Source organism: Sinocyclocheilus rhinocerous, unplaced genomic scaffold (genome assembly GCF_001515625.1).
Source record: "Sinocyclocheilus rhinocerous isolate Xijiao unplaced genomic scaffold, SAMN03320098_v1.1 scaffold95, whole genome shotgun sequence".
NCBI lineage: Eukaryota > Metazoa > Chordata > Actinopteri > Cypriniformes > Cyprinidae > Sinocyclocheilus > Sinocyclocheilus rhinocerous.
Window position 1 is genome coordinate 1,747,724 of NW_015662004.1, and position 26,985 is coordinate 1,774,708.

Here is a 26,985-nt window from a genome sequence, read left to right on the forward strand (position 1 = left end):
GCAGAGTTTAGCTCCAACCCTAATCAAACACACCAGAACCAGTTCATCAAGGTCTTTAGGATCACTACAAAGTTGCAGATAGGTAATCCAGGTTGGAGCTAAACTCTGCTGGAAAGTGGATCTCGAGGGGCAGAGTTGAGGACCCCTGACCTCGAGAAAGCGGTCAACAAAATCAAAAATCCCAGAATGCAGTGCAACAAGTTTAAAAATCCATTAAAATGGCAATAAACATGAGAGAAAAGGTGCTTATATTCAGTATCGGAGTAAAATCTAAATATTCTTCCAATAACAAATTATCAATGCTGTCAACAAAGCAGTTTATATAAAAATTAGGGGAAAAGAGACTTTTCTTCCTGCAATCCTGGGGTCATGTAATTTCAACTAAATATAGGCTATTGTCAAATTTGTGAGTTTAAATTGTTGGATACGATCAGGATCTCTGACCTCTCACTTTAAGGGGGGTATAGACACTTAGCCTAATTGTAGATTAATTTTGTGTTGAATAATCGTTCATCCTGCATATATAGACCTACCTTTGTTGTAGGCACAGTTCATGTAAAAATCAAGGAAAATGAAATTCTTCATGATATGCCGATTTTAGCATTGCAATGCAATTCAAATCGGACTCAAATGCCGCATAGTTTCTATATTATGTCAGGTAAATGTAGTGTAAAAGTGCGATCACATTTACCGTTTGCTACCCTATAAAGACTGCCTTAAATATTAGATGTTTGCAAAAGCGCATGCATCCTCTGAAATTTATTTCTGTAGTAAAATTGTTTTATGAAATGCCGTCCTGCCTGATAGAATCTTTTTTCTTAAATAACAGAATATTTCTGGTATGTGGAGGAAAGCAATGTGTCAAAAGGCTGTGAAAAGCCCTTCGGATAGCCTATCCCCTGAGAACTGAACCAAGCCATACATATTTAATGTGATCTCACCTCAGCTGTTGGTTTTATACTGCAAAAAGACATTGGCAAATATAACAGGAACGATGGTATTACAAACTACCAGCGACAGTGATATGTGTCGTACTGCGCACACGCACTCTGAGATGAGGCCCAAAATATTGTATATATTTGGATCACTGATGCACATTTTAAAATGTATGACTGATTAGATAAAGCCGTCCAAGTGGCATTTATTTTAAAGAAAGACAGCATACTTCTATCGGGGACAACCATTCTCTGGTCGATAATGTCAGACAGGGATTTATTAGTAATATTTTACTGGGGCCCAGAGGTATTTGTGGCTCTTGTTCCTGTATAGCGACGCCTTATATGGGTGCATAGCAAATTTGGGGTCTTATAATTGGACATGGGTACCCCTCCTTTCTTAATGCAGATTAATGACTTCATAGTCAACGTGACAAGCTACAGTAGCTGATGTCAATATTGTGACTAAAGCAATACTGAATTCAGTTTCTCAGTGTCAGGATATGCATCGAGTGCTTTCACACTATTGTCTTGTCTTCTGCGATGAATGGATTTAATATCACATCATTTCCGCTTCAGACATTTTAACAAAGCCTATTCTGTATCATATTTGACTGCATCATAAAACTTTGCTGAAAGATGTACACAATTTTCTACATCCCTTTGTCGTCTGATTGATAGTTCATACTTTTTTAGTAAAATTCAAGTTTTTTTTTCCTCGAGTTTGATCTCTATCTTCTCATTTTATCATACTATGTGAGCCATAACAGCCTGACATTAAAACATATGCAACATTTGTTTATTTATTTTTTAAGATTTTGTCAAAAGGTTTCTGGAGAAAAAATATTATTTTTTTTACATTACTATGTATTATTGCATTATGTCAGGCTTTACAGGGTTAAATGACCTCTATAGTGTCAGTGGTTATTATTTAGCTAGTCTGCGACAATTAAATCGGGAACATTCTCCATCGCAATGCTTAGAGATTTGTATGAATATAAATATTGTAATAAATAAAAACAAACTCACATTATCACAAAATTTACTCAAATATGTCATAAGTGCAAGCCACTACCTCATTTGTATCAGATGTTTTACTGTAATGTACATTAAACATATCAAATCTACTTTCCAACAATCGCTGTTTGGTCAAAATGATTGTTCCTCTGGGGACAAAAGGGTTTAAATCTTTTATTTATTTATTTAAAATTTATTTATATAAAAGTTGTTTACCCAAAAATGAAAATTTGCTGAAAATGCACTCCTCAGGCCATGCCAGATGTTTCTTCATGGGAACAGATTTGGAGAAATTTAGCATTCCATCACTTGCTCACCAATGGATCCTCTGCAGTGAATGGGTGCCGTCAGAATAAGGGTCCAAACAGTTGATAAAAAACATCGCAATAATCCACAAGTAATCCACACCACTCCAGTCCATCAATTAACGTCTTGTGAAGCCAAAAGCTGCCTGTTTGTAATAGTGATGCAAAGTCCGATTCATTTCCGCGAACCGGTTCTTTTCGGACAGATCGGCTCATTGAACCGGTTCAAAAAGCCGATTCATCGGTTCCTGACGTCATCAAGCAATAACGTCTCTACGCATTTCTTTTCTAACAACTCAGTGCCATGTTGTTTCAATTAAAAATTCAAATAAGTCATTTGTGTCAACGCATATGGAAAAATAAAAAAATAAAGTTATTTGTGTGAAAGCATATTGCTGATTATTGCCATATAATTCACTTAAGTTAATGGTGTTAATCCTTAGGAATCCGCGGATCCTCAGATACGACTCACTGAGCAATATTGACTAGCCTACAACTTGGATAAAATTCCTAAAAGTTTCGCACCTACAGCACACATTACAGACATTGATGCACAAACGTGGATATGTTCTACATGTCTACAGTATAAAGAAAGAATAACCAGTCTTATAAACTCCTTGATTTCGCTTAAGCAACTTTAAATAGTAAGAAACAAATTAATCAAACTTCAAACCATTGCTCCCGGCTAAAATACGACTCCTCTATTCAATATGCTTGAATTCCTCCAGTGAAGACATCTTGTCTGAATCAGGAGAGAAATATGCACAGGTCAAGCACCGTTCACATGTGAAAACAGTTCTAAACAAATATGTCAGTGGATTTTCATGTGAGAGGACATCAGGGGAACAACTTTTTCACTGGAGGAAGTGTTATTATAGATTAAAGACTTGTATTTTGGCCAGAATTAAAGTTAAAATGATGTGCTTATTTCTTACAAACATGCAGCTTTTCACAAGACCTTAATAGATGAACTGGAGTGGTGTGGATTAGCCTACTTGTGGATTATTGTGATGTTTTTATCAGCTGTTTGGACCCTCATTCTGACGGCACCCATTCACTGCAGAGGATCCGTTGGTGAGCACGTGACGCAATGCTACATTTTTCCAAATCTGTTCCCTTGAAGAAACAAACTACAATCTTGGATGGCCTTCGTGGGAGTAAATTTTCAGAACTTTTCATTTTTGTGGGTGAACTGTTTTTTTTGTTTGTTTTGTTTTGTTTTGTTTTTAAGCAAATACAGAAACATCAAGAAATATTAAAATTATGTGAAAGGGTTAAACTGTAGACATCTTGGCTTTTCAGATGATGTCTCAAATCTCTTCTGTCCAACCACCTGCTCCACTTTTCCCAAATCTGTCTCATCCTGCATTTTGTCCCCTCATCAAATATCACGTTTCACTCTGTAATATAAGATCATGCAAGTAAAATGGTCTTCAAAAGGCATTTTATATTGAAATATTATTATAATTTTTTTTTTTTTTAAAGAACGTATTATTCCAGACATTCAGCAGAAATGCAACAACAACAAAAAGCTACTAGATGCTAACGTTAATGATACACTGAAAGATTCATTGTCATAATCTACACAGAACCAGTTTGCATGTTGTTGTCATGGATTTTGGATTACCCAAATCTCATACATCACCCTCCAGCATGTCCACCAGCCCTCCTGTCTTCCTGATTTATGCTAACAGCACATTAGCCTCATTCAGTTCATCAAGGCTGCATTATAATAGATTGACGAGAGCATAAAGTATGCTAGCACATGACCAATTATTTGTCTAAGGCTCATTTTCACTTCATTATTGTCTGGCAGATTCATATCTGGATTAGATTTAATGCCCTGACAGATACGTTGTTAAATCCTTCACTTAAAAGTAACTAGCCTGCTCAGAAGAGCTTATTGTTAAGAGCGCATGTCACTCCAGGCTGCATTTTGTAGGTCATAGACAGATTTGAAGAGAAATAATTGATGCAACCTGTTATAAAATCTGAAATATAACGCATAACCCGCACTACAGCTGTTGTGCAGTGGAGATGTGCGTTCTGTAAGGCAGATCCTGACTGGGTGTGCAATGGCTTTATCGACCGGAGGAGCCGGTGTGCAGCCGTGCCCCTGTCATCACCTCGTCTGATTGCCTCTGGACTCATCCACTCATTCCCAAAAGGCTTTGCACCCACCAGCTCCCTGCAAATATACAGAATGAATCAGCAGGGTGCAATCACAAACTTGCAGGATCTCTTCTTTGATCAAATATGCAGGCCTGATGCTGAGAAATAATGTACAGACATAGGAAATTCATCCATTGATACATCCTACTGTGATCTGATCATCTTATGATATGCACTGGCAGGGTGCGAACTACGGGGGAGCTAGGGGGAGCTCGGCTCCCCTTAATAAGACATGGGCTCCCCTGAAAACGGGATTTGTGAAATTTTGGGGGGTCTCAAAAAATATTGACAATGTGTTATTTTGATGTGCAATTTCAGTTTTGTGTAATGTGATCATCGTGGATTATTATGTGTAAAATTGCAAAAATATCATTCATCCATGCATATGTTAAATTAATGTTGTAATCCCTCTCATGACTATCAATTGCGTATGCAGTCGTTTCAGGCATTTAAAGGGTAATTAAGACTGAATGCTATCTAGTGGGAGAAATGACTCACGGATATCTAGACATGAGATCATTAACTGGCAAATGACTTCAAAAATAACAAGGACCTACAACTAACAGGCCAAGAACCTAGCTTAAAGCGAATGTGAAAAAACTGTGAGTTGCATGGGCATCCATTCATATTGATTTCTCCTCAAGACTCTTTCTCCTTCTGTTGCCAGAGAATCTGTAAAACAGCATTTGCTTCCCCCTTGAACCCATGTAATACATGTGTGACCTTTCCAGCAGACATCGATATTTTCCTGCTTCATCTTTTCTCTCTACCATTGTCAGTGAGAACATACGAGTTACTATTTATCTATCTGTGTTTATAAACACTGTATACCATTCAAAAGTTGAAAAAAGAATTGAGGGTCAGTAAAGTCTCTTATGCTCACCAAGCCAATAATATTGTGAAATATTACAATTTAAAAAAAACTGTTGTCTATTTGAATATATGTGACCATATATGGTGGGTCAATTTTTCGAAATTGAGATTTATACAACATCTGATAGCTGAATAAATAAGCTTTCCATTGATGTATGGTTTGTTAGAATAGGACAATATTTGGCCGAGATACAACTATTTGAAAATATTTTAAAATGTCAAAGCTGAATTTTCAGCATAATTACTCCAGTCTTCAGTGTCACATGATCCTTCAGAAATCATTCTAATATGCTGATTTGCTGCTCAAAAAACCTTTCTTATTTTTATCAATGTTGAAAACAGTTGAACTGTTTAATATTTTTAAACCATGTGTTTTTAATGAATAGAAAGTTCAAAAGAACAACATTTATTTGAAAAATATGCATATATTTACACAAATATATTATGTCAGCACACTTGAAATCCCATGGCTCAATAGTTGTTTGATTTGGTTGCAGGGCATTTCAAATGAATGAATTGTGTCAAGTGGAGTGAACTTCTACAGACGTCCCCTGAGGAGAGCGAGTGTGTAGGAACCTGTGAATCGTAACGCAGCTCTAATGACCCCCACAGGCTCCTGTTGCCCATTCCAGCAGGTGGTTTGTTAAATGCCGTCATTATTTTTTCCTCCTGTCAAAACTGCAGTTCTGTGACAGATGCACCTGTCGTTCAGATTTCCAAAACAGAATATTTTTGTCTCTATATATGTAATTTCTGTTCTTATAGCTGTCTGTAAGGTAAAGGGGAGCAGTTCCACCTGAGAGAGCCAGTATGTACGTCAGTTACATGTCAAACTGGTGCCTTAATGACAGCTGGCTGAGTGTGAGACAAGCATGGTAAAATCACTGTTTTGGAATGTACATATGTGAATGTAGATTCCATCGCAGCCATCTATAAAGGTTGAGTTCATCTAAAGATGAAAATCTTTGAATAGTTTTCTCACACTCGTCATTCTAATCCATTCTTTCTTCAGTGCAACATAAACATTTTGAAGAATGTTGTTGTCCATATAGTGAAAGTAAATGGGCTCCAGAACAACTCCATTGTATGGGTAAAAAACTAACAAAATGTATTACATAGTTTGGCATAATCTTACCTTAATATTTCATGGAAAATAAATATAATATTTTAACAAAACTGCTTCACATTTTACATTGTTTTTATTACACAAACTCAAATTAATGGCACTACCAAATGCTATCATATAAGACTCATAACTGTGTATTGAGGTCAGTAAGTCTCTTGAAATGTCATGTGGTGCAACTTCCCCAAAACTGATATTTATTAAAGGGGTCATATGATGCTGCTAAAAAGAACATTATTTTGTGTATTTGGTGTAATGAAATGTTTAAAAACTTTTTTTTTTTTTTTTAATAATCTGATACAAAAGATACTTTCTACTTGATGGTTACTCCACATGACACATTTAGAGTCAAAAATGTATTTTTTTTCTCTTGAAAATAGCATAAAAGGTCATGGCAGTGAAAGCCATCAGAGTCTATAAACAACCAAGACATGTTTTATTTTTCAAAATATCTTTTGTTTTACATAGAAAAAAATCTGGAACAAAATGAGGTGTGAGTAAATTACAGATTTTTTATGTTTAGTTGAACTGTTCCTTTAAAACCAAAACTTACTACTGTTTTGAAGATCTTAAGTTTGACCACTTTTATTTTATTATTATTTTTTTTTTACAAACCGTTCTGGCAGACAAACTGTGCTCCCATAGTCAAGCGTTCCAGCATACTGTCACATTTTCTCTGTCTGTCCCTTTTCTTCTGATGGTCTTTCCTACGCGCTGAGGTTTTTGTGCCAGCGGTGGCAGATTCTCCACAATCCGACAAGTCCTCAGCTGCAAAAGCAAAAGATTTCCTAAATGTCTGTGACAGACTAAGCCGATTGTTTCAATGTGTGGCCTGTGTCAGAATTCTAGCTCTGTCACAGCTGGACATGGCCTATAGCATCTTTACTTCTTCCTCTCACAGGTAATCTCTCGCTATTTAAAGGAACACTCCGCTATTTTTGAAAATAAAGTTTTACCGTTTTCAAATCCATTCAGCCGATCTCCGGGTCTGGCGGTAGCACTTTTAGCTTAGCTTAGCATAGATCATTGAATCTGATTAGACCGTTAGCATCTCGCTCAAAAATGACCCAAGAGTTTCTATATTTTTCCTATTTAAAACTTGACATTGGTATTCAATTCACTGTTTTGCTCCATCGTTATGTGCATGGCAGCGAGAGAGTATAGTGGTAAAGTTTTAGGTAAGCTTATGTTGTAGGCAGAATTTTTTCCTGCCACAGTCGGCTTTGGATTCTTCACTGAGGGTTTGTTAGGCGTTAAATCTTTTTTTTTGTAAAGCTGCTTTAGCAAGATTTGTATTGTGTAAAGTACTAAACAAATACATTGGAAATCAGTTTAATGACCCAATGGCACATCATGTCTTGTTTTCAGCCGTTAATTATATGAATCAACATATGTGGCTCAGTTCCAAAATCTAGTGAGCGGCGTACATGTAGCTTAAAGCACATGAAGGTATAATTATACTGCCTTCTGAGATAACAAATTCAGACAGCGTAACATGTATTTTCCATGGAGAGGAAAATCCTATTATGCAGCATAATGTAAAAAAAAGTCCATCCAAAATGGAGGACAAAGTCTGATTTATACTTTCAAAGCTTAAAATCAACACAATAATTCAATACAATTTAAATGGTGTTTTTTAGCAGCATGCTAATGCAAAATTAAACTGAAATCTAAAGTGAGTAAAGTGCAATGTTCACTTATGACTGCTGGTTGTTAATTAGACTGCAATACACTACTACTATTTAAACGTTTGGGGTTAGTAAGATTTTTTTTTGTTTACTTTTATTCAGCAAGGATGCATTAAATTGAACAGAAGTGGCAAAAAAACGTATCACAGTTTCTACAGAAATAGGCAGCACAACTGTTTTCAACATTGATAATAATAAAAATGTTTCTTGTGCAGCGAATCAGCATATTAGAATGATTTCTGAAGGATCACGCGACACTGAAGACTGGAGTAGTGATGCTGAAAAAAAACCACAGGAATAAAATACAGTTTAAAATATCTTCAAATAGAAAACTGCTACTTTAAAGTGCAATTATATTTGGTTTTACTGTAATTTTAAACAAATGCATCCTTGTTGAGCATAAGGGATTGTCAAAAACATAACAAATATTTAAGATCATCTTGTAAACACTGTTATTATTGTGTGTAAAGGACTGGTTACTGCTGTCGAAATACATTATACATACCATAACCCACAGCAAACATGATGAATAACCCACCAGGGATCACAACACTGAGGTTAGCAACTGTGAAGAGGTCACCGCTGCTGATTTCTTGAATAAAAGTTTGATAAGACAACTGGACTGGAAGCATTACATAATTACACTGTATCAATAAAAGGAACGAAATTCATTCGGAAATGTTCATTATGCAAGTCTCACTATTAGGGGTGCACTGTTAATCCAGGTGAACCCATTAGTGTGCTGCTGATCTAACCGAAACCTCAGGCTCTTACAGCAGCCATCCGGCTAAATCATAAATGCAGTTCAGACTGAATGGGAATCATCAAAGGGATTTTTTGTTGTTGTTGTTTTCATTTAAGTAACAACTTTTCCTCTTAATTTTTTTTAGGAGCAGTACAATTACACACAAATGAGACCATTTGTGTAAGTGTGCAGAGTTTTAATGAATCATCACAGCTCATTTGTGACTGCATTAATTGGACAAAAAATGCTTGAGGTTTTTGTTTTGTTTTTCACAGGAGAAAATCTTAGCTGAGATGCTTTTAATCACACTGCTTTTCTATGAAAGAACTGATATTTTAAATAAACCTCATTTGTGATTTTTCTTTCCTAAAGGCCTGTTCACTCCAAGGATGATAACTATAACTACAAAATTGTAATACTCATTCAAAATGTATGAGAATAGTGATGTTCAGATCCAGATTTTTTTAAACACTAGGCATCATACACTTGCAGACTTTGACATAGTTACAGAGAAAAACAGGGTATCATGTACTAAATGACCTAGGATCACACACTACCAGACTTTCAAGTCGTTCTGATCACAACAAAATCACACAGAAACATGCACATTGCTGCTAGGAGATGTGTGACAAATGAAAACAATATGTTCTAAAATCGGCTCAAAATATCAAACATGTTTGATTTCCTCCAACTGGATGGATTCATAGTCTGAAGCCTTTTAGAAAATAGCACTGACTCATCCAGATTGCATAACTATATATATATATATATATATATATATCCAAATAGTCTGCAAATGAATTGAATTCAACTGAAACAGATCTAATCTGGTCCAGTTTGCAGCTTATTGTGGCCAAAAAAGGTCCACTAAAACAGAAAGAGACTGTTTGACTGACATGTTAAGGTACCAGCTTTTATGTGCCATTTAAGATGGTAAATCTAAACATAGCCAAACTATAACAGACTGAACTCTAATTAGGATGAACTGCAAACAATTGTAAACTATTTTATTTTTAAATGTTTCATGGGAATATCTGCTGGTTTGTATGTCCTCTTTCATAACCATTAGATTTAAATTGGTTGAACAGAATTTAAAGTACACTGAATGGAATTTTGGGTTACACACACTTGTCATTATTACAATGCAATTACACAAATAAGACCTAAGCATTATAAATTAACATAATAATTATTGCAATAATAATTATTATTATTAATTAACAATATGCACTTATTATAGGGTTTGGTATTGGTCAATTGCTTTTAATTATGCACAATTTACTGTTATTACCGTAGTAAGTACATGTAATATTTAAAACAAGGACACTGTGAAATAAATTCGGAATCAAACTGGATCAACCAAAAGTAAGCTTTTCTTAATTCGGTGATCAGTATTTCATCACATTTAGTGTAAATCTGAAAAATATGATACTGCAATGATTAATATCTAGTTTGGTTGCTAGTAAGTGCCTCAAACAAAAACTCTAAATGTCTTTAAAGCCATGGTGAATTAGAAGTAGTGATACATCTTTTCTTCCATATTGTGATGTATATCGAAGTGTAACGGATTATTGAAAAAGTAAAAATGCAGGACGGGGACTTGGTTCAATCCATCGGTTGTTGTTTGGATTTTGGAATGTGGTCGTTGCTCTTACAAATGAATGTGAGCTTGTTGATTGTGGAGGGGACAAAATGATTGGAGAAGTCTGGCATATTTCACCAACATTTTGGTCAAATATTTTAACCTCTTAAGACCCGGCAAAACATTTTAGGAAAATATAAGTATTTTTTCATGTCTTTACATTGTTTAGAGCATTAAAAAAAAATTTAAAAAATATATATTAAAATGATATTTCATTCATAATTATGCTACGTCCTTGGTTGAGGACATCGGGACTCAATTTCTTAAAAAAAAATAAAATAAAAAGACATGAATGAACATGCATAGGCAAAAACAATTGATTTTTTTTAAATAACCAAAACATTTTTAGTTTTCACGATTTTTTTTTTTACCAAACTTTGTATAAAGGTGATTCTCAACTATGTTATAACAGAATGATTTGATATACCATTTTTCTTTATGCAAAATGTGTGTAAAATGGCCATAAACAGGTTTTCTCATTATATATATAATATATCTATAAACTAAATCTAATTGGCATATTAATGTGTTTTTGGGGCAACATGTAATGAAAAAAGAAGTGTAATAATGGGAGTAATAATTGACAAGATTTTCATAATAATATATAATATTTCATAGGAATATTGAAATATATTTTCTTTCCCTATTCATTTGTTGTGTCTCCCAAAATGCGTAATAAACATGCTTTTAGTCATTCCAGCTTCATATGAGGACATGTATGAAATCAACGTCCTGTTTCGAAACAGAAAGTCATATTTTGATTTGAAACCCCATAACATTTTCCTGAGGTGTTGTTTTATGACACACAGTTTAAAAATTAGTCAGATTTAAATGATAATTACAAAATATTATCATATTTCCATAAGAGTGTCACTAAATTAATATCAGACATTTTTGATGACCAAGGAGAGGGAGTGGTCATGGTGAAACATCCAACATTTGGTATCTCTGAAAAGCCCTGAATGTGCTCTGCACAGGACATCCAGATGTTAAAACTGTGGCATGTATAGTCGCAGAGAAATTCACGTTAATATAATGTCCTCATATGAGGATGCAGGGTCTCAGGAGGATAAGGTCAAAAATAAATGAGTTTTAATTTCACTCTGACTTTAAAACAGCTGAACCAACGATTGTTATCTGTCTTCAGACGGCCAGTGAATGAACTTTGGGTGTGCTTTCTCAGGCTGAGACTACTCTGACCATGGAGAAATGTAACAAACTGATACTCACAATCATGATTTGTGTGTTTAGAACGGCGAGTGAACGTACCGCAGCATCGCATGCCTGTCTGCTTCTCCAGCGGGCTGAGCTGCCGCCAGCCAAGCATCTGTACTCATCCTGTCATTCCCAGTGAGGAAACGCTTAGGAGAGAAACCTCAAACAACACACTAATGTCAGGGGAGAAATAGAGCAGCGCTGCTAGTTCTTTTAGATGAGGAACAGACAGACAGGATTTGAGATGACAACAAGCACAAAAACAACCTGGGTGCCGGAGAGGAGGGAGAGAGAATGGAGAAGGGGAATTGGGGGATGCTGCGGTAGGGAGGGAGGGATGGAGACACAGAGAGGAGGGTGAGGTGGAAAAGGAAAAGAAAGGAAAGAACAGGAGAGAGAATAGAGCGGCACAGAGACAGACAGAGGTAGAGCAGGGACAGGAGACGCCACACTCCATCCGGCAACCATGACAACCGAGGCAAGCGCATGCCAAGCCCCCGTACCCTCACGCCACCGATAAGGGGGCTGTGAACAACAGGGACGACTGCAATACACGTTGGGACACTGAAAACCTGGAATGGTTTAGATGATTTTGCTCTTTTGTTCAGGATTGATTCGTTTTTATTCCCACCCTTTCACCTGGGGTTGAATCCAGCTCTCTCCTGCTGTTTATCAGGGTGGGCTGAACCCGGATCAAAGGGAACAGCTGGGAACCACACACCGGAGCCTTTTCCACTGTGACCCATCAATGGACTCCCTGAGGTGGGCTTAACACCGCTCAATGATTCTCCACCGGAGCAAACGACCTGCCGGCAGGCTTGGAGACAGAATTTTCTTGAAAATCGCCTGTAAAACAGAAGAGACGAAACATGTAAGCCGGAAGACACAGGGTGAGTGCACTTTCCCAATTCTGCATGCAGAACATTTGGAATCATTTGGAAAGGTATACGCATTTGTTGCAGAAGGCGCAGTGGGATCAGTAGAGAGAGAAAAAACAATATACGTATTAAAAGTATTTGCTAATATATGATTTTTAGAAAGGTTTACACTACTAAGACTATTACATCCTCATTCAGATTATTTGTTAAGCAACGTCAAAAAAAAAAAAAAACATTTTAGCGTGGCGGTCGCTTGTGAATGTCAACAGGTTATTAAGACTTTAATGAATCTCCCACAGCGATGCTCCATGGCTTGTCCTCAGGAAACAGTACCATGTGTCCCTATGACTTGCAACTGATATAATTAACAGGATACTGAACTTAGATGCAATCTTTAACAGATTGAACTCTAATAAGGGTAAATTGCGAAAGAAATGTAAACAAATTAATTTTTAAATGTTTCATGGGAATATCAGCCATTTTGCATGTCCTCATTCATAACAAATTGGTTAAAATGTAAAGTACATTTGAATAGAATTTTGGGTTACACTTTATTTTAAGGCATCGTTTTTTACAGTGTAGTTACACAAAATAAGTAATATTAATTAACAACATATACTTGGTTTGGTATTTGGTAAGTTGCTTTTAATTATGCATACTGTATTACCATCTACTGTATTGCCATTGTAAGTACATGAAACGTGTAACAAGGACACTAACATAATTTGATTCATACAGTTTCTGAGAAAATTTGGAATTGGTCTTTTTCCCTCATTGCTTGTTCAGTCCTGTTAAACTGAACATTTTCCCCATTAAAAATGATCTGGATCAAACAAAAGTAAGCCTGAAGTCGGTGATCAGTATTTTATCACATTTTCTCTCGTACTGGCCTTGTCAAGCTCAATAAACAATATTTTTTAAATACCACAAAAAATATCTACAGACTTTTAAATGTTATAGAGCTGGCAAAAAACAGTAATGTTTTAAAAGAGAAATGAAATAAATAAAATTCAATAATAATAATAATTCAAATGATATATATATATATATATATATATATATATTTATTTAAATAATAATAATTTGTAACATTTGTTTGTTATTCAGAAGTATTATTTATTATTAAAAGTTCAACAGCAACATTCTGAAATGAAATTATTAAAAACGGAGAAAACAACAACAGCTATTTTCAGGCACAGATTTTTTTCAGCGTTTCCTGACAATGGCCCAGTAAGGCCGATGAGGAAATCATCTAGATATTTTAGCAGCACTGAAAAAAATGATGGTTCATGAGCATACTAGAAGAGATGAAAATGGTTCAGTAATACAGTATGTAGGTTACAGGTACTGTATGTTGCACTGATGGTCACAGGTGTGCTTTAATGGACTTGACTTCTGTTTTCAGGTTTCAGGCTCAGATCAACCTATGTGCAAATAACATGAAATTTCAAGGTTGCTTTCATGCATTATGTAACACCATGTGGGTCAGCATCTTTACAGTTCATTTCTGAACACAGACTCTTTTTGTCTGCTCGTTTCATTTGACTCTTCACCAAGAGTACTGTAATACACTGTTCTCCATATCAAAATGTTTCCACGAATATCTCACAAATGTGAAACTGTAACACAGCAATAAGGTGCGAGTCAAACGCTCAATTATCACTAAAAGTGTGCTTGATAATTGGCTCTTTAGTGTTAACAGTGCATGCATGTTGCTTAATAGTGTGCATTAAAATTAAGCAAATTATTCCTACCAGGAAAAAAAAAACTGAAATGGTATCCCAGTCCACCCAAAACTTTGTCCTGACCGATATGAATTCAAAGGACAGCTATGAACAAATATTAATATTTGTTGCTATGTTCAGAATGGAATATTAATGTGCAGCATACTGCACAGTACGTACTGTATACTATATACAAAATGTGAAACCGTAGCAATAAATTTACCCATATTGTTGTGAAATGACAGTGTAGTTCTGTTCTGTTAACATTAATTTATGTTAATTTATGTTTTTTAATTCAAGCATGATCAATATGATCATACAAAGAAATGTTGAAAAAAGTCACCAAATCATTCATTCATCACACTGGAAATGAAAGGTGGAATCGAGCACATTGCATTATGGGATACAGTATTTCACTGTATACGCCACATGTGTGTGTATCCCATTCACACAGAATAGTTGCATAATAGGCACAGTATGTTACTTCAGGACAGATATGCCTCTGCTAATGTGCAGTTTTGCGCTAATGCTAATATGATCTTTTTCTGACCTAAAGTTGTCTTGAGTCTGTCATGTTTACTGTAAATTTCACTGGAACAACAAACTATTAACCAATTGGATATTAGAAATAGGAAATGGGGTAAGGGTAGGATTAAGTGTCAGGTTGGTTAAGGTGTGCCTGGTTAGCATGGGCAAGTTAGCTGCTGCTGGTAGATGCAAATACTCCACATGTGTGTATCCCATTCACACAGCATAGTTGCATAATAGGCACAGTATGCATACTGCATGCATGCCACAAAAACAGCATGGTTGTATGCTATTCTGAATACATTCCTCTTGTCTTTGTGTTTACTGTAGTCGCATTAGTGAAAAAAAGCTCTACGTAATTTTATAGCACTGTGATGATAATGGTACTGATGACAAATAATGGTACTGTGATGCCTCCTGGGATCATATTAGTGTCAGCTTAGGAATATATAAGCCCCAAAATGATCCTATTGCACGTCTCTGTGTTTTATCACAGAACAGCCATCTGACATCACCTCACTACATCCTGATGTCAGTACATTCAAAACCAGTCTGGCTAATGACCCTGTTCTGTGGTGAGGACCGTATACTGGGATCTTGTCACTATGAGTCACTTTAACAAAGTGGTGTTCAGGTTTTACATTGCCAAGCCCCTCTCGTATGCTCTGTGAAAAACAACAGTGGAGGGATTGTGACGCAGGTGGGCTCTGTAGAGTTAACAGCGATCAGTACAGTGAGAGACACAGAGAGAGAGGAAAAGGATTTCTGTGCCGTGGAATTACTAACTGCACTGCATAATTACTAGCCCACACTCTAGTAAACAGCTGCCTGTGCCTAATTAGCGTTTCGAACTGAATGTCTGCTCTGTGTGTGGGCTCCAGTCTCAAAAACACACTCACTGTTATGGCCAGCTGACGCTTTTACCTAATACCGACTACCCTGATGCGGTCTGTGTGACTGTGGCTTCCTTTCTTTTCTCTACATGCCCCACAATTCCTGACAAGTATTCCTGAAGTATACTCTGGGCCTGGGCTGTTGTTCACAGCTGAAAAAAGAAATGGAGGAAACAGAGCAACAAACAAACTACTACAAATGCAACAACAGACAACAGTGTTGATGAGCACTTGTGTGGGTGGGTTAAGAGATACTGCAACTCTAGTGCAAAGATATTTTATTGGTCATAACTTCTGCAGACACTGGACAAGGATAAAACTTTCTAGAGCACATGTGTCAAATGTTGGTGTTTGTGTACACTTTCAAATTGAGGTTACTTTGAAAGGCTATGCATTCCTGTATATGCATACATCAAGTGTTTACGTGAAAACTGATGTATATTTTGGGATTTATTGGAAAGGCTTGCATGCTCAACTGTGCAATGCTATGAATTATGTATACCAGGACCTGAAGTCTCTGGTGAGTCTTATTACTTCAGGACAGATATGCCTCTGCTAATTTGGAAATGTGCAGTTTTGCGCTAATGCTAATATGATCTTTTTCTGACCTAAAGTTATCTTGACTCTGTCTTGTTTACTGTAAATTTTTAGCAGTCTGGAACAACAAACTATTAACCAATTGGATATTAGAAATAGGAAACTGGATAACGTAGGATTAAGTGCCAGGTTGGTTAAGGTGTGCCTGGTTAGCATGGGCCAGTTAGCTGCTGCTGCTAGTAGATGCAAATTCTGCTGCCAAAAAGCATCTTTCTCTATAAGTGGCTCTGTATTCTGATGCAATATTTTTGGAAGCAACTTATGAATCACAAATATTTCATTATATTGATAAAGATGTTTGCCAGTAAACAATTTTTGGATTGCTCAAAAGCATGAAAATGACTTAGTTGTCCTGTCTGTGTTGTCGTCACAGCTCAGGATAGTCACTAGTGAAGGCTAAGTGACTGTGTTCATTCTTATGGTGCCATCGGCCAATCAGAATCACAAGCATTACATGGTATTTACAGCTTTGGTGATTGGCTCTGCAAACAGGTCACATACCTCCAATGGATCCTACATCAGACAAGCTATTGCCAATGAGATGTATAGGAAATGTTTTAGCTATTACAGACCTATTTGGGTTGGGGTTAGGGGCTCATTCAATAGTCTCATTAAAGGATTAGTTCAGTCAAAAATGAAAATTAGGCTGCGTTTCACTCACCCTCAAGTCATCCTAGGTGTATATGACTTTCTACCGGGGGATGAACAAAGGCCTCCTGTACCGAATTGATGCGTTTTTGTAAGAAAAATATCCATATTCAAAACGTAATAATCACTTGAATCTAGCTTGCGCTCACTGTTGTACACGGAAGCAGTTCCGGGGGAATTACGTATGAGGTCAGCTTTGAGGTCAGTTGAGATGCTCACGCAAACAGAGAAATGATTTGAACGAACAACAGATTCAGCCTTTGAATGTCTTTGCATACTAAGAAGGAATTGTCCAAATCATCTGGTCATCCGATGTACTCTGTGTCCTAACCAAACACAGATCAATAAGATTCTGGCAACTAAAATGTTTTCTTTCTCTCTCTGCAGACGTTGCCTCGCACTCGCAAATTGGAAAAGTACATTATCAAATTAATATAAATGTAATCATTATTAAAAATACATTTTTGTCACTGAATGCACATTTTTAATGTTCTTGTTCAGTTTTATTTATTTTCAAGATCTGCGTTAAATTACCCATTGTCGATTTCATTATCGACATTATTAATACACATATTCAGTACCTTCGATTTTCATTGTCATTGGACCCATTGTATGTTCTTGTAATAGAAACTATTCCAAAAATAGAGTCCCTTGTTACTCACTGCATATCACCATTGCGACTGATTAAGACACCCAAAGGACCTCACATTCCAAAGTTTGCCAGTTGTCCTTTCCATTCCCTAGCTTGTCCCAGCTTCTAAAGGAAAATTGTGAGCAGAATTTTGAAAAACCTGCTGGATGTGATTGCCTTGGCCCAGTTTTCCTCAAGATCTCTGCTTCTATCATTGCAGCAGCCCTCACTCATATTTCCAATCAGCTTCACTTTACTGCTGAAATAGCCATGGTTTGGAAACTATTAACTGTGCAGCCCTTATTTAAAGGTTGTGATATGGTAGAATCTAACTCATGTAGGCCTCATGCTCTCTATGGTACTATGTATCCAAAAAGTGCTGGAAAAAAAGCTTGATACCTATGGTATCCCATACATGATGTTCTGATCTCTGTCATGGTGCACTAACTACTTTCTCACAGAGTTATATAAAAATAGAACATTTGTTATCTAACTTCTGATTGTCATATATCGAGAACAGTCTTAGCTTTAACACATTTTTTTTCAGTCTATATCAGTAACATGCCTCAAATTCTCAGCAATACACCTTCCATGGTCACACTTTCTTTTAAGGTCCAATCCTCAATATTAACTATTAACTGTGACATTTGCCTCAATGAACTCCTAATTTGCTGCTTATTAATAGTTACTAAGATAGTTGCTAAGTTTGGGTATGATTATGGGATCTAAAATATGGTCATGCAGAATAAAGCATTTGTAAGTGCTTTATAACTACTAATAAACAGCCAATATGCTAGTAATATGCATGCTAGTTAACAGTGAGAATTGGTCCTTAAAATAAAGCATTACCCATTCCATTATAGGCTATGCAAATTACACATTTACATATTTAGCTGGCCTGACAATTACGTTATTTGTACAGTAATATGTTACAAATAAAGTAAATGGCTCAGTTGCATCTAATCTTTCTTTTTGCACCATACAAAAGGGCTACACATAGATATCTTATCATAAAAAATCGGTGTAAATGAGTATCAAACCACATGAAAAGAGTAAAATTAAGCTACTACAGTATATGTCAATAACTCTTCCCAATCTAAGCCACATCTATACGACAAACAATTGAATTGCATAAGATTTACAATTAGCTACTCTGTATGTGCTCTTAAAGGGACAACATTCTTTACATCATTTAAATGGTTATACTCTCCAAGTCTATAAAAACATGGCCCAATGTACTGTGTTAATATGAAGGAATTTTTCATATGCTCTCTTTCACTTGCATGCTCTCCTGCACCCAATAACTGGAATCAGGTGCAAAAAGCTTTGAATCCTGTGCCTCTAAAAGCTTTCACATGCTTAAAGGGGTCATATGATGTTGCTAAAAAGAACATTATTTGACATGTTCTAACAAAATTTTTTTTTCTTTAAATCACTGCTTTTCCCTTAAAGACATATTATGGGTTTGATAAAAGTTTAGCACAATAGCATTTGTGGTAAAAATGCAGAAATGTGAAGGATATAATTTTATAAAAGCACTTATTTATTCTTCATTTATTGAGCTGTAAAGCTGTTTAAATAATTTTTACAGTTATTTTAGGGTTTTAATGTTTATAGTGTTGTCATGGCTTTGAAATTGTAAAATTGGATTTAACATTACACAGAAAATGTTACTCATTACTGTCGAAACAGTGAGTATTTGAACATTTATGAATTGGCCCCATTCACTGTAATTGTAAGTGTCTCACTGTAACTCAAAGTCAATATCTTTCCAATTCTTTCTAAAAAATCTTTTATCCCTTTTCTTCAACATCTTCCCAGCCATGTTTGTAAATAAGATTGCTCTTGTAGAGCCAGCTTGATTAAATAAGTTAATTAAAGTGATCATTTCTGGTTCTCGTGGACCATGATGATTCTTGTCATAGCTTGGTATTTTGAGATCGATATTTGAAAAAGCATCTTATGTGCCCACTACATCTGAACCAAAATGATCTCTTGTCAGGAGTATATGATTCAGGCCTGTGGAGGAAACCCGAGTGCTGTAGAAACTAAAAACCTTAACATTTCTAATCTCTAAAGCACCGATCCACTGCATTAAACTAGGAAGAAGCGAGACAGAGAGGAAAGCCCACAACTGCTGTGGGAGATCAGTGTGAACTTAAATATGCATGTTCACATTAAATGTCATCAGATGCTCATGGAACACAACCAATGAATCCAGTCGTTCCGGGATGTTTCTTTGAGCTTGCAGAGGGTATGACGTTGTACATGCTTATCTAGCTCTCTCTTCTCTGTCAAGTTCTGCCATTCCATCACAATGTTAGAACCTAAGTGCTAGGCTAGTTCATCTTTTAAAGACAGCTCAGCTTCTGCTCATAGCTGGAGGCAGAGGTCTGTACGGTCCATCAGAGATTTCTGCTTTTGCTGTTTGTTTCAAATGAGTAATTCCTGTTGTTGAAACATACAAAAACAACATCCATCTCTTACTCCCTCTATAAACACACAAACAGTATTGTTAGTGCTCTCTGTTTTCACAAAAACATTGTTACTTACACTGAACTTACTGTTGACCGTAAGTGAACATTTAGTTTCATTAAACTTACTTTAGATTGTGGAGGATTCAGCAAATGAAATGAAAACAATATGGTTAAATTTAATAGAAATCTTAAACAAGAAACTTAAATCTAATTGAAAAACATTTAAAGTCATCAATATTAGTGTGTGACCTTTCCATAATAGGCAGCAACATATCTTCATTCGTGCATTTGATTATCTCCATAATAAGCTGAACACAACCAGGGTGCTGATCAATAAACACATTGCCTAATCATCACTGGAACATTGTAAAAGGAAATTGGCCTTTAAAATGACAAGAATCTTGATTCATGTTTTATGCAACTCAGAGATACAGTTTTTGTTTAAAGGGGTCATATGATGCGATTTCGATTTTTCCTTTCTCTTTGGAGTGTTACAAGCTCTTGGTGCATAAAGAAGATCTGTAAAGTTGCAAAGACTAAAGTCTCAAATCCAAAGATATATTCTTTATAAAAGTTAAGATTCAGCCACGCCTACCTAAAACGTCTCGTTCTAACACGCCCCCACATATCTACGTCACAATGTGGGAAGATTTGCATAACGCCGCCCAAATGTTCACGCAAAGAAAGAAGGCGTAACTTTTATTCTCGCTGTTGCCGCCGCGGCCATGTCCTGAAGACGCTGTGTGTTTCGTTGTGACAGCGAAACTACTTTGTTTGGCCTTCCAAAAGAGGACAATATCTGCTTTGTCATGCCTGGAGCTGATCCGTGCTGGTAACTGAGGAAATACATCAACATCGCGCTGTGCATCGCCGGATCGGATATGTTAACGATAGCAGTGGGTCTGTGTACATTCACTGTCAAACCACTCTAATAAACGAAGGTGTCCGTCCAGGTCTACAAACATGAATAAAATGTTTTAAAAACTGAATAAAACATGGGTCAATTCCCTGTGGAAGCCTTCTTCAGCTTTTATGAAGCAGTGAGGTGTGAAGTTCAACAGCAAACGGGAAAAACACTCAGCCTCTGTTCTTACATAATGAAATAATGAAATACTCACAGACATGAGTATAAAGTGCATCAAATAAAATTTTATGATATTCGGATTGACTGAATTACAGTAGAACTGGGCAGCTGTCTTGCTTTTGGTGAGGTCCACAAACCCTCATGCCAGGATGGCTGAATTACTGCAACAAACTCAGAGTGCTAATATTTGTTCAAGTGAGCAAAAAGGTCTGAGCTTAAAAGTGGAATTTTATGTGATTGACCAACAATTCAAATTTCTTGTAGATTGGCCATCACAACTCTTTGAAATTATGGATTAATGATGCCCTTTAAAATATTTTACATTTTAATTGGCAAGGTTTTGAATTATTTTATGTGATTTGTGAGGGTTATATTTTTCATGTTTAATTTGAGAGATTTTACATGAATTTACATTTTATTTGTGAGGTTTTACATATCATTTGAGAGGATTACATTATTTTATATGCAATTTTACATGTATTTACATTTAATTTGTGAGGTTAGTTATTTTTACATTTAATTTAATTATTTTAAATTTCATTTGAGAGATTGTATTATTTAATGCATAATTTTTTCAGGTATAATTCATGTTTCATCATGTAATTTGAGAGTTTTTTACATTATTTTAAATGTCATTTGAGAGATTTATACATTATTTAATGTTACATTTGTGCAGTTTACTTCATGTTACATCATCATGTCATCTGAGAGTTTTTTTTTATACATTATTTAACATTTAAATTGAGATAATTTACATTGTTTTACCATTAAACTGTGGACAAGGGTGCTAATTGCTCTTCTTGGTGTACACACTTGACTCTATTTATCAACAACACAATTGCATCAATCATTTGTTAATAGGGATTGCTTAGTAAAGCCTTGTATCTCTAGAAAGGGTGAAGCAAAGCAACACAAGCCAGCTATCTTGGCTGTTGCTTACATAATTTTACGCATCTGTTACCTGCCATGTCTAGAAATTGAAGGGGTGTTATAGACTGGCAATGCGGTGTGATCATGTTTAGAGATGTTTACTTGTCAAACCAAATATACTGGCAATGCATGAAAGAAAATGGAAGAGAGAGTCACCTGATAAAAATGGGAGATGGCCTGGAAATAAAAAAGCCTTAAGACCTGTGGAGAAAATAATTCTATCTTGACTTTTGAGTTTGGAGATAAAAAAAAACAAATCTAAATATTCAAAAGTATGCAATCTTACATATTCAAAAATTATTTTTAACATAATGTATTATTCAAAAAGCTTAAATATTAACTGTCAAACTAAAATGGACATATAACATATCACCTATAAAACAAAGGATAGACACCCATTAGAATCAATGTTGATTAAAAAAAACAGTAAAATTTAAACTTACATCAATAATACATCAGCAAATTATATTCCGGTCTCACCTTCATTGATGTGGTTCAGTTCCTAATTATCGCAATGACAGGCGGCAGTTAGTCTGCTGCTACTGTTACCCAGGGCGTCCCCCAGGGATCTGTCATTGGCCCTCTGTTCTTTCTAAACTACATGATTCCCAACAGACAAATAATGTGACGTCAGTCGCTGTTCTAAACTTTCCATCACCCTCATTACTGCATGATTTCATGGCTGAGGCTCTACATGGATTCTTTCTCATGTTTCACACAGAAAAGGCAGAAGTTCCATTTGTGTATTGCTATGCTTCTAAACAACAGCTTGTATGCTGATTTTTTTTTTCCACCAAACGTGTCATGCTGAGCATTGTTGGGAAATGTTACTTTTAAATGTAACACATAACAATATTGAACTAATCATTATAAAAAGTAATGATTAACTATGATTTGCATTACTTTATTTTATTATAGGGGCTGTTCACACAGGACATTTTTTTTTCAATCTGTTGGTCTATGTAAATATGCACTAAACTGCATGCATCTTGTTGTCAATCTATTTAGACACCATTTCAAGTTAAAAGAAAAAACAACTCAGGAAGCATTTAGTGCTGCTAAATGGACTAAAATATATCTGCTAAAAGGACTTAAATTTAAGTAATTCTAAACGGATAAAAAGCCTAAAAAAATTACAACATCCCCTGTAACCATCCATTTTCTTACTAAATATGTTGACCCCAGATGTCTAGAAGGATCACTTCAGACTGATATTTCTGAAAGTTTCAATCACTTATAGTGAATAGCTCTCCTTGGAAATCAGGGCTCAATCAAGCATGAACAAATTGAGGGAAAAAATCGTTTTCATATCACAGTTTGACACCCTTGTCCAGCTGACTCTCCTGGACACCTTGGTGGGAGCTCCAATTGATAGGGCATTGGTGGATCATCTGGACATAGCACGATATATATATATATATATATATATATATATATATACAATATTCTGTGTACCATCTGCACATATATGCTGGATGGATCACTGTAAAATCCAATAGTTTACCTTACTTAGATTTAATTAGTTAATTTGAGAGATCATCACATAAGCTAACTTCAAATAAACTGATGTTGATTTTCCTAAAATGTTTTTTTTTAAACTCACCATTATAGTGATTAGCGTTCTCTTTGATTGGGCACTTGGAACTTTGTTTGTGTTGCTATAACTATCTTCCTGTTAATGCAGCAATGCATCATGTAGTCATAATTATTTGATTTCAAGGGAATGAAAGCAATAAATTGGTTGCTTTTAGAAGATGACCTATTTTTTAATTAAAGCATTAGTGTATTTTTTTGTGTGTGTTTGTTAATGAACTTTTTCATATTTGATTTTTCATAAATACCTTGAGATGCTTTTGATTGGGTTTATGTAATCATTAAATAGTGTGGGGTAACGTGTTAAAGTCATACACAGACTTAAACATTCAGCACGTGAATCACAACAATGGTAACAATTCAATTTAATTTATTTTCATTAATTGTAACAATAACCATTTTATTTGCTAGTTTTGTTCTGCTACTACTGACACAAGACAGCAAATAAAGTTGGCAAATAAAATCAACAGCTGTAAAACAAAGAAACTGCATAATTTATTCATGCCGCAGTGCACTCTGGGAGTCAGTGAGTAGCTATACTAAGTCATGAGTAAACCTAAATGAAAGGATCAAGTACCCCCTACAGTTCTTTTTTAGTTACTAGAACTCTCGTGTAAGTAAACTATACTAACTAAGCATTTGTCAGTACAACATACTATTCCTATTTCACTTTACTTAGTTTTTTCAAGGCAATCGGTTTGCATGCTTTTTTTAAGTAAGCCCAACTAATTAGATTTTACAGTGTAGATATCATTAAGCATTTCAACATCTGATTAATACACGTCTTCAGAAAGCTGAAGAACATAGACTTTAGTTCTGAGGTTTGATCTCCATCAGTGCCAGTCTGAATGGTCGATTTAAGACAGAGCTGGGTAGATTACTTACAAACTGTAGTCCATTACCGATTATAGATTACATTATAATCTAGGTTACTCATTTTAGATAATGTATTCTGACTACTTTTTAGATTACTTTTAGATTTTTTTTTTTAAAAATCTAACTTGTTTTAAACGTACCATTTAACATACAATACTGATATAAAAAAGCAAAGAGAAAGAAAATGTTCCAAACTGGGCTTAATGTAAGAACTGCAGTGGATTTGTGAGTTGATAAAAAGCTAATAATGAATTAAATCATAAAAATGTAAAATAAAAATAATTTAAACACTTGAACGCTAAAAATAGAAATATTTAATTTAAATATGTAACACTGAACTGTAAACATGCAAATGTGTTATTAAATTATTGAAATATTCGCTTCCTCAGAGACATTTCAAGTAAATATTTCATGTCAAAGTGGTTTGGCTATAATGTATTCTGACTACTTTTTAGATTACTTTTAGATTTTTTTATTTATTTTTATTTTTTAAATCTAACTTGTTTTAAACGTACCATTTAACATACAATACGGATATAAAAAAGCAAAGAGAAAGAAAATATTCCAAACTGGGCTTAATGTAAGAACTGCAGTGGATTTGTGAGTTGATAAAAAGCTAATAATGAATTAAATCATAAAAATGTAAAATAAAAATAATTTAAACACTTGAACGCTAAAAATAGAAATATTTAATTTAAATATGTAACACTGAACTGTAAACATGCAAATGTGTTATTAAATTATTGAAATATTCGCTTCCTCAGAGACATTTCAAGTAAATATTTCATGTCAAAGTGGTTTGGCTGACAAAAATGTTTGGGAATCTCTTTGCTTCATACATGGTCTAATAGCTTGAGAGATGCTTTTCTCCCAAAAATTCAGAAGCATGGATTGTAAAATTATTTACATGACATTTACATGGCCATTCTATATTGTGAATATAGTAAAAGCTAAATGGTATGACACCGTAGAATTTTTAGAAAGGAAAATGTAAAAGAGAAAAAATAAGAATTAGGGAGAATCAATAAATTATGAATAATTTACTGCCATTGTGTGAATGCAATCATGTAATGAATAAAAAAGTAACTGTAATATGATTATGAACATTATAAAATGTAATATACTCTAATTACAAGTACTTGATTTTTGGAATCTGATTATGTAATCCAGATTACATGTAATCAGTTGCTACCCAGCTCTGATTTTAGACTTTTTTAACTAAATATATCCCACCATCTCTTACATGAAGCATCAGTGAAACTCATCAGAGAACGTAGGTTGTAGGAGAAGTTGCAGGAGTTGTAGCGATATTAGTTTTTAAGAAAGGGAGACTTTTGTGTCTTTTGGAATGACATGAGGGTGAGTAAATGACGACAACATTTTATTTTTGAGTAAACTATCCTTTTAAGGCAAGGATCATCAATAAAATGTATTTGTATATATAAATACCATGGTGAAGCAAGTTGCCACATGTGTTTCATAAATGTTTTAATTTTAAACTATTTATTCTGCTGCCAAAACAATAGAGTGATATTTCACGTTATTTAAATTTTTTTAATTTTTCATGTAGTTAAAATATGTGCTGTATCTTTTTAAGAGCATTTATGGTAGAAATTATTTTAAAAAAAAATCAAATCTTTGTGTCTATACTGAAAGTAGCTTTCAAAAATAGGTTTATTCTGAGAAACATTAAAAAGGTTTAATTGAAATATTCACTTTAGTAAAAAGTGTTTGCCTCACTCCTTCATCTGGATTTGTTATGATTTGGCATGTCAGTTTGGAAAGAAATGTCATAACTGATTGTTTGCTCAATCTCTGCACAGCTTTGTCTGGACTTGTGTCATTTTATGTCACAGAGTCCACATGAACCCTATGGCGCAGCTATACTACAACAAAGCCAGTAACTCCCCGTACCGCGATCGCATCCCACTGCAGATCGTAAGGGCGGAGGTTGAGCTGTCTGCCAAGGAAAGAGCCTACCTGACGGCGGTGGAGAAGGGTGACTATGCTGGAGTTAAACAGGCACTTGAGGAGGCCGAGATCTATTACAACATCAACGTGAACTGTCTGGATCCCCTGGGCCGCAGCGCACTCCTCATCGCTATTGAGAATGAGAACCTAGAGGTGATGGAGCTGCTGTTGAGTCATGGCGTGCACATGGGCGATGCACTCCTCTACGCCATCTGCAAGGAGGTGGTGGGAGCGGTGGAGTTACTGCTATCCTACAAGAAGCCAAGTGGCGAGAAACAGGTGCGTGAATATTACAAAATATAACATTAAAAAGTGTATAAATCACTCGTTTTTATAAAGAAACATTGTCCAACACCGACACCAGCAGGTAAAGTTAGAGCGGGAGTCCGCGTCTCTCTCGCCTCCTCTGAGCCCATTGAGTTTTAACAGATCCCCTAAAG

At 35.4% G+C, this 26,985-nt stretch overlaps 1 protein-coding gene across 1 annotated transcript in view; it reads left to right on the forward strand.

Moving 5' to 3' along the window:
- Positions 1–5,826: 5,826 nt before the first annotated feature.
- The window catches only part of LOC107727288 (short transient receptor potential channel 5-like), a 54,296-nt gene continuing 33,137 nt past the window's right edge, over positions 5,827–26,985 (forward strand). Inside the window, exons 1-3 of the mRNA XM_016537117.1 lie at positions 5,827–5,937; positions 12,392–12,605; positions 26,431–26,824. Coding sequence (XP_016392603.1) covers positions 26,438–26,824 — 387 coding nt within the window. The 5' untranslated portion in view covers positions 5,827–5,937; positions 12,392–12,605; positions 26,431–26,437. The remainder of the gene's footprint in view (positions 5,938–12,391; positions 12,606–26,430; positions 26,825–26,985) is intronic.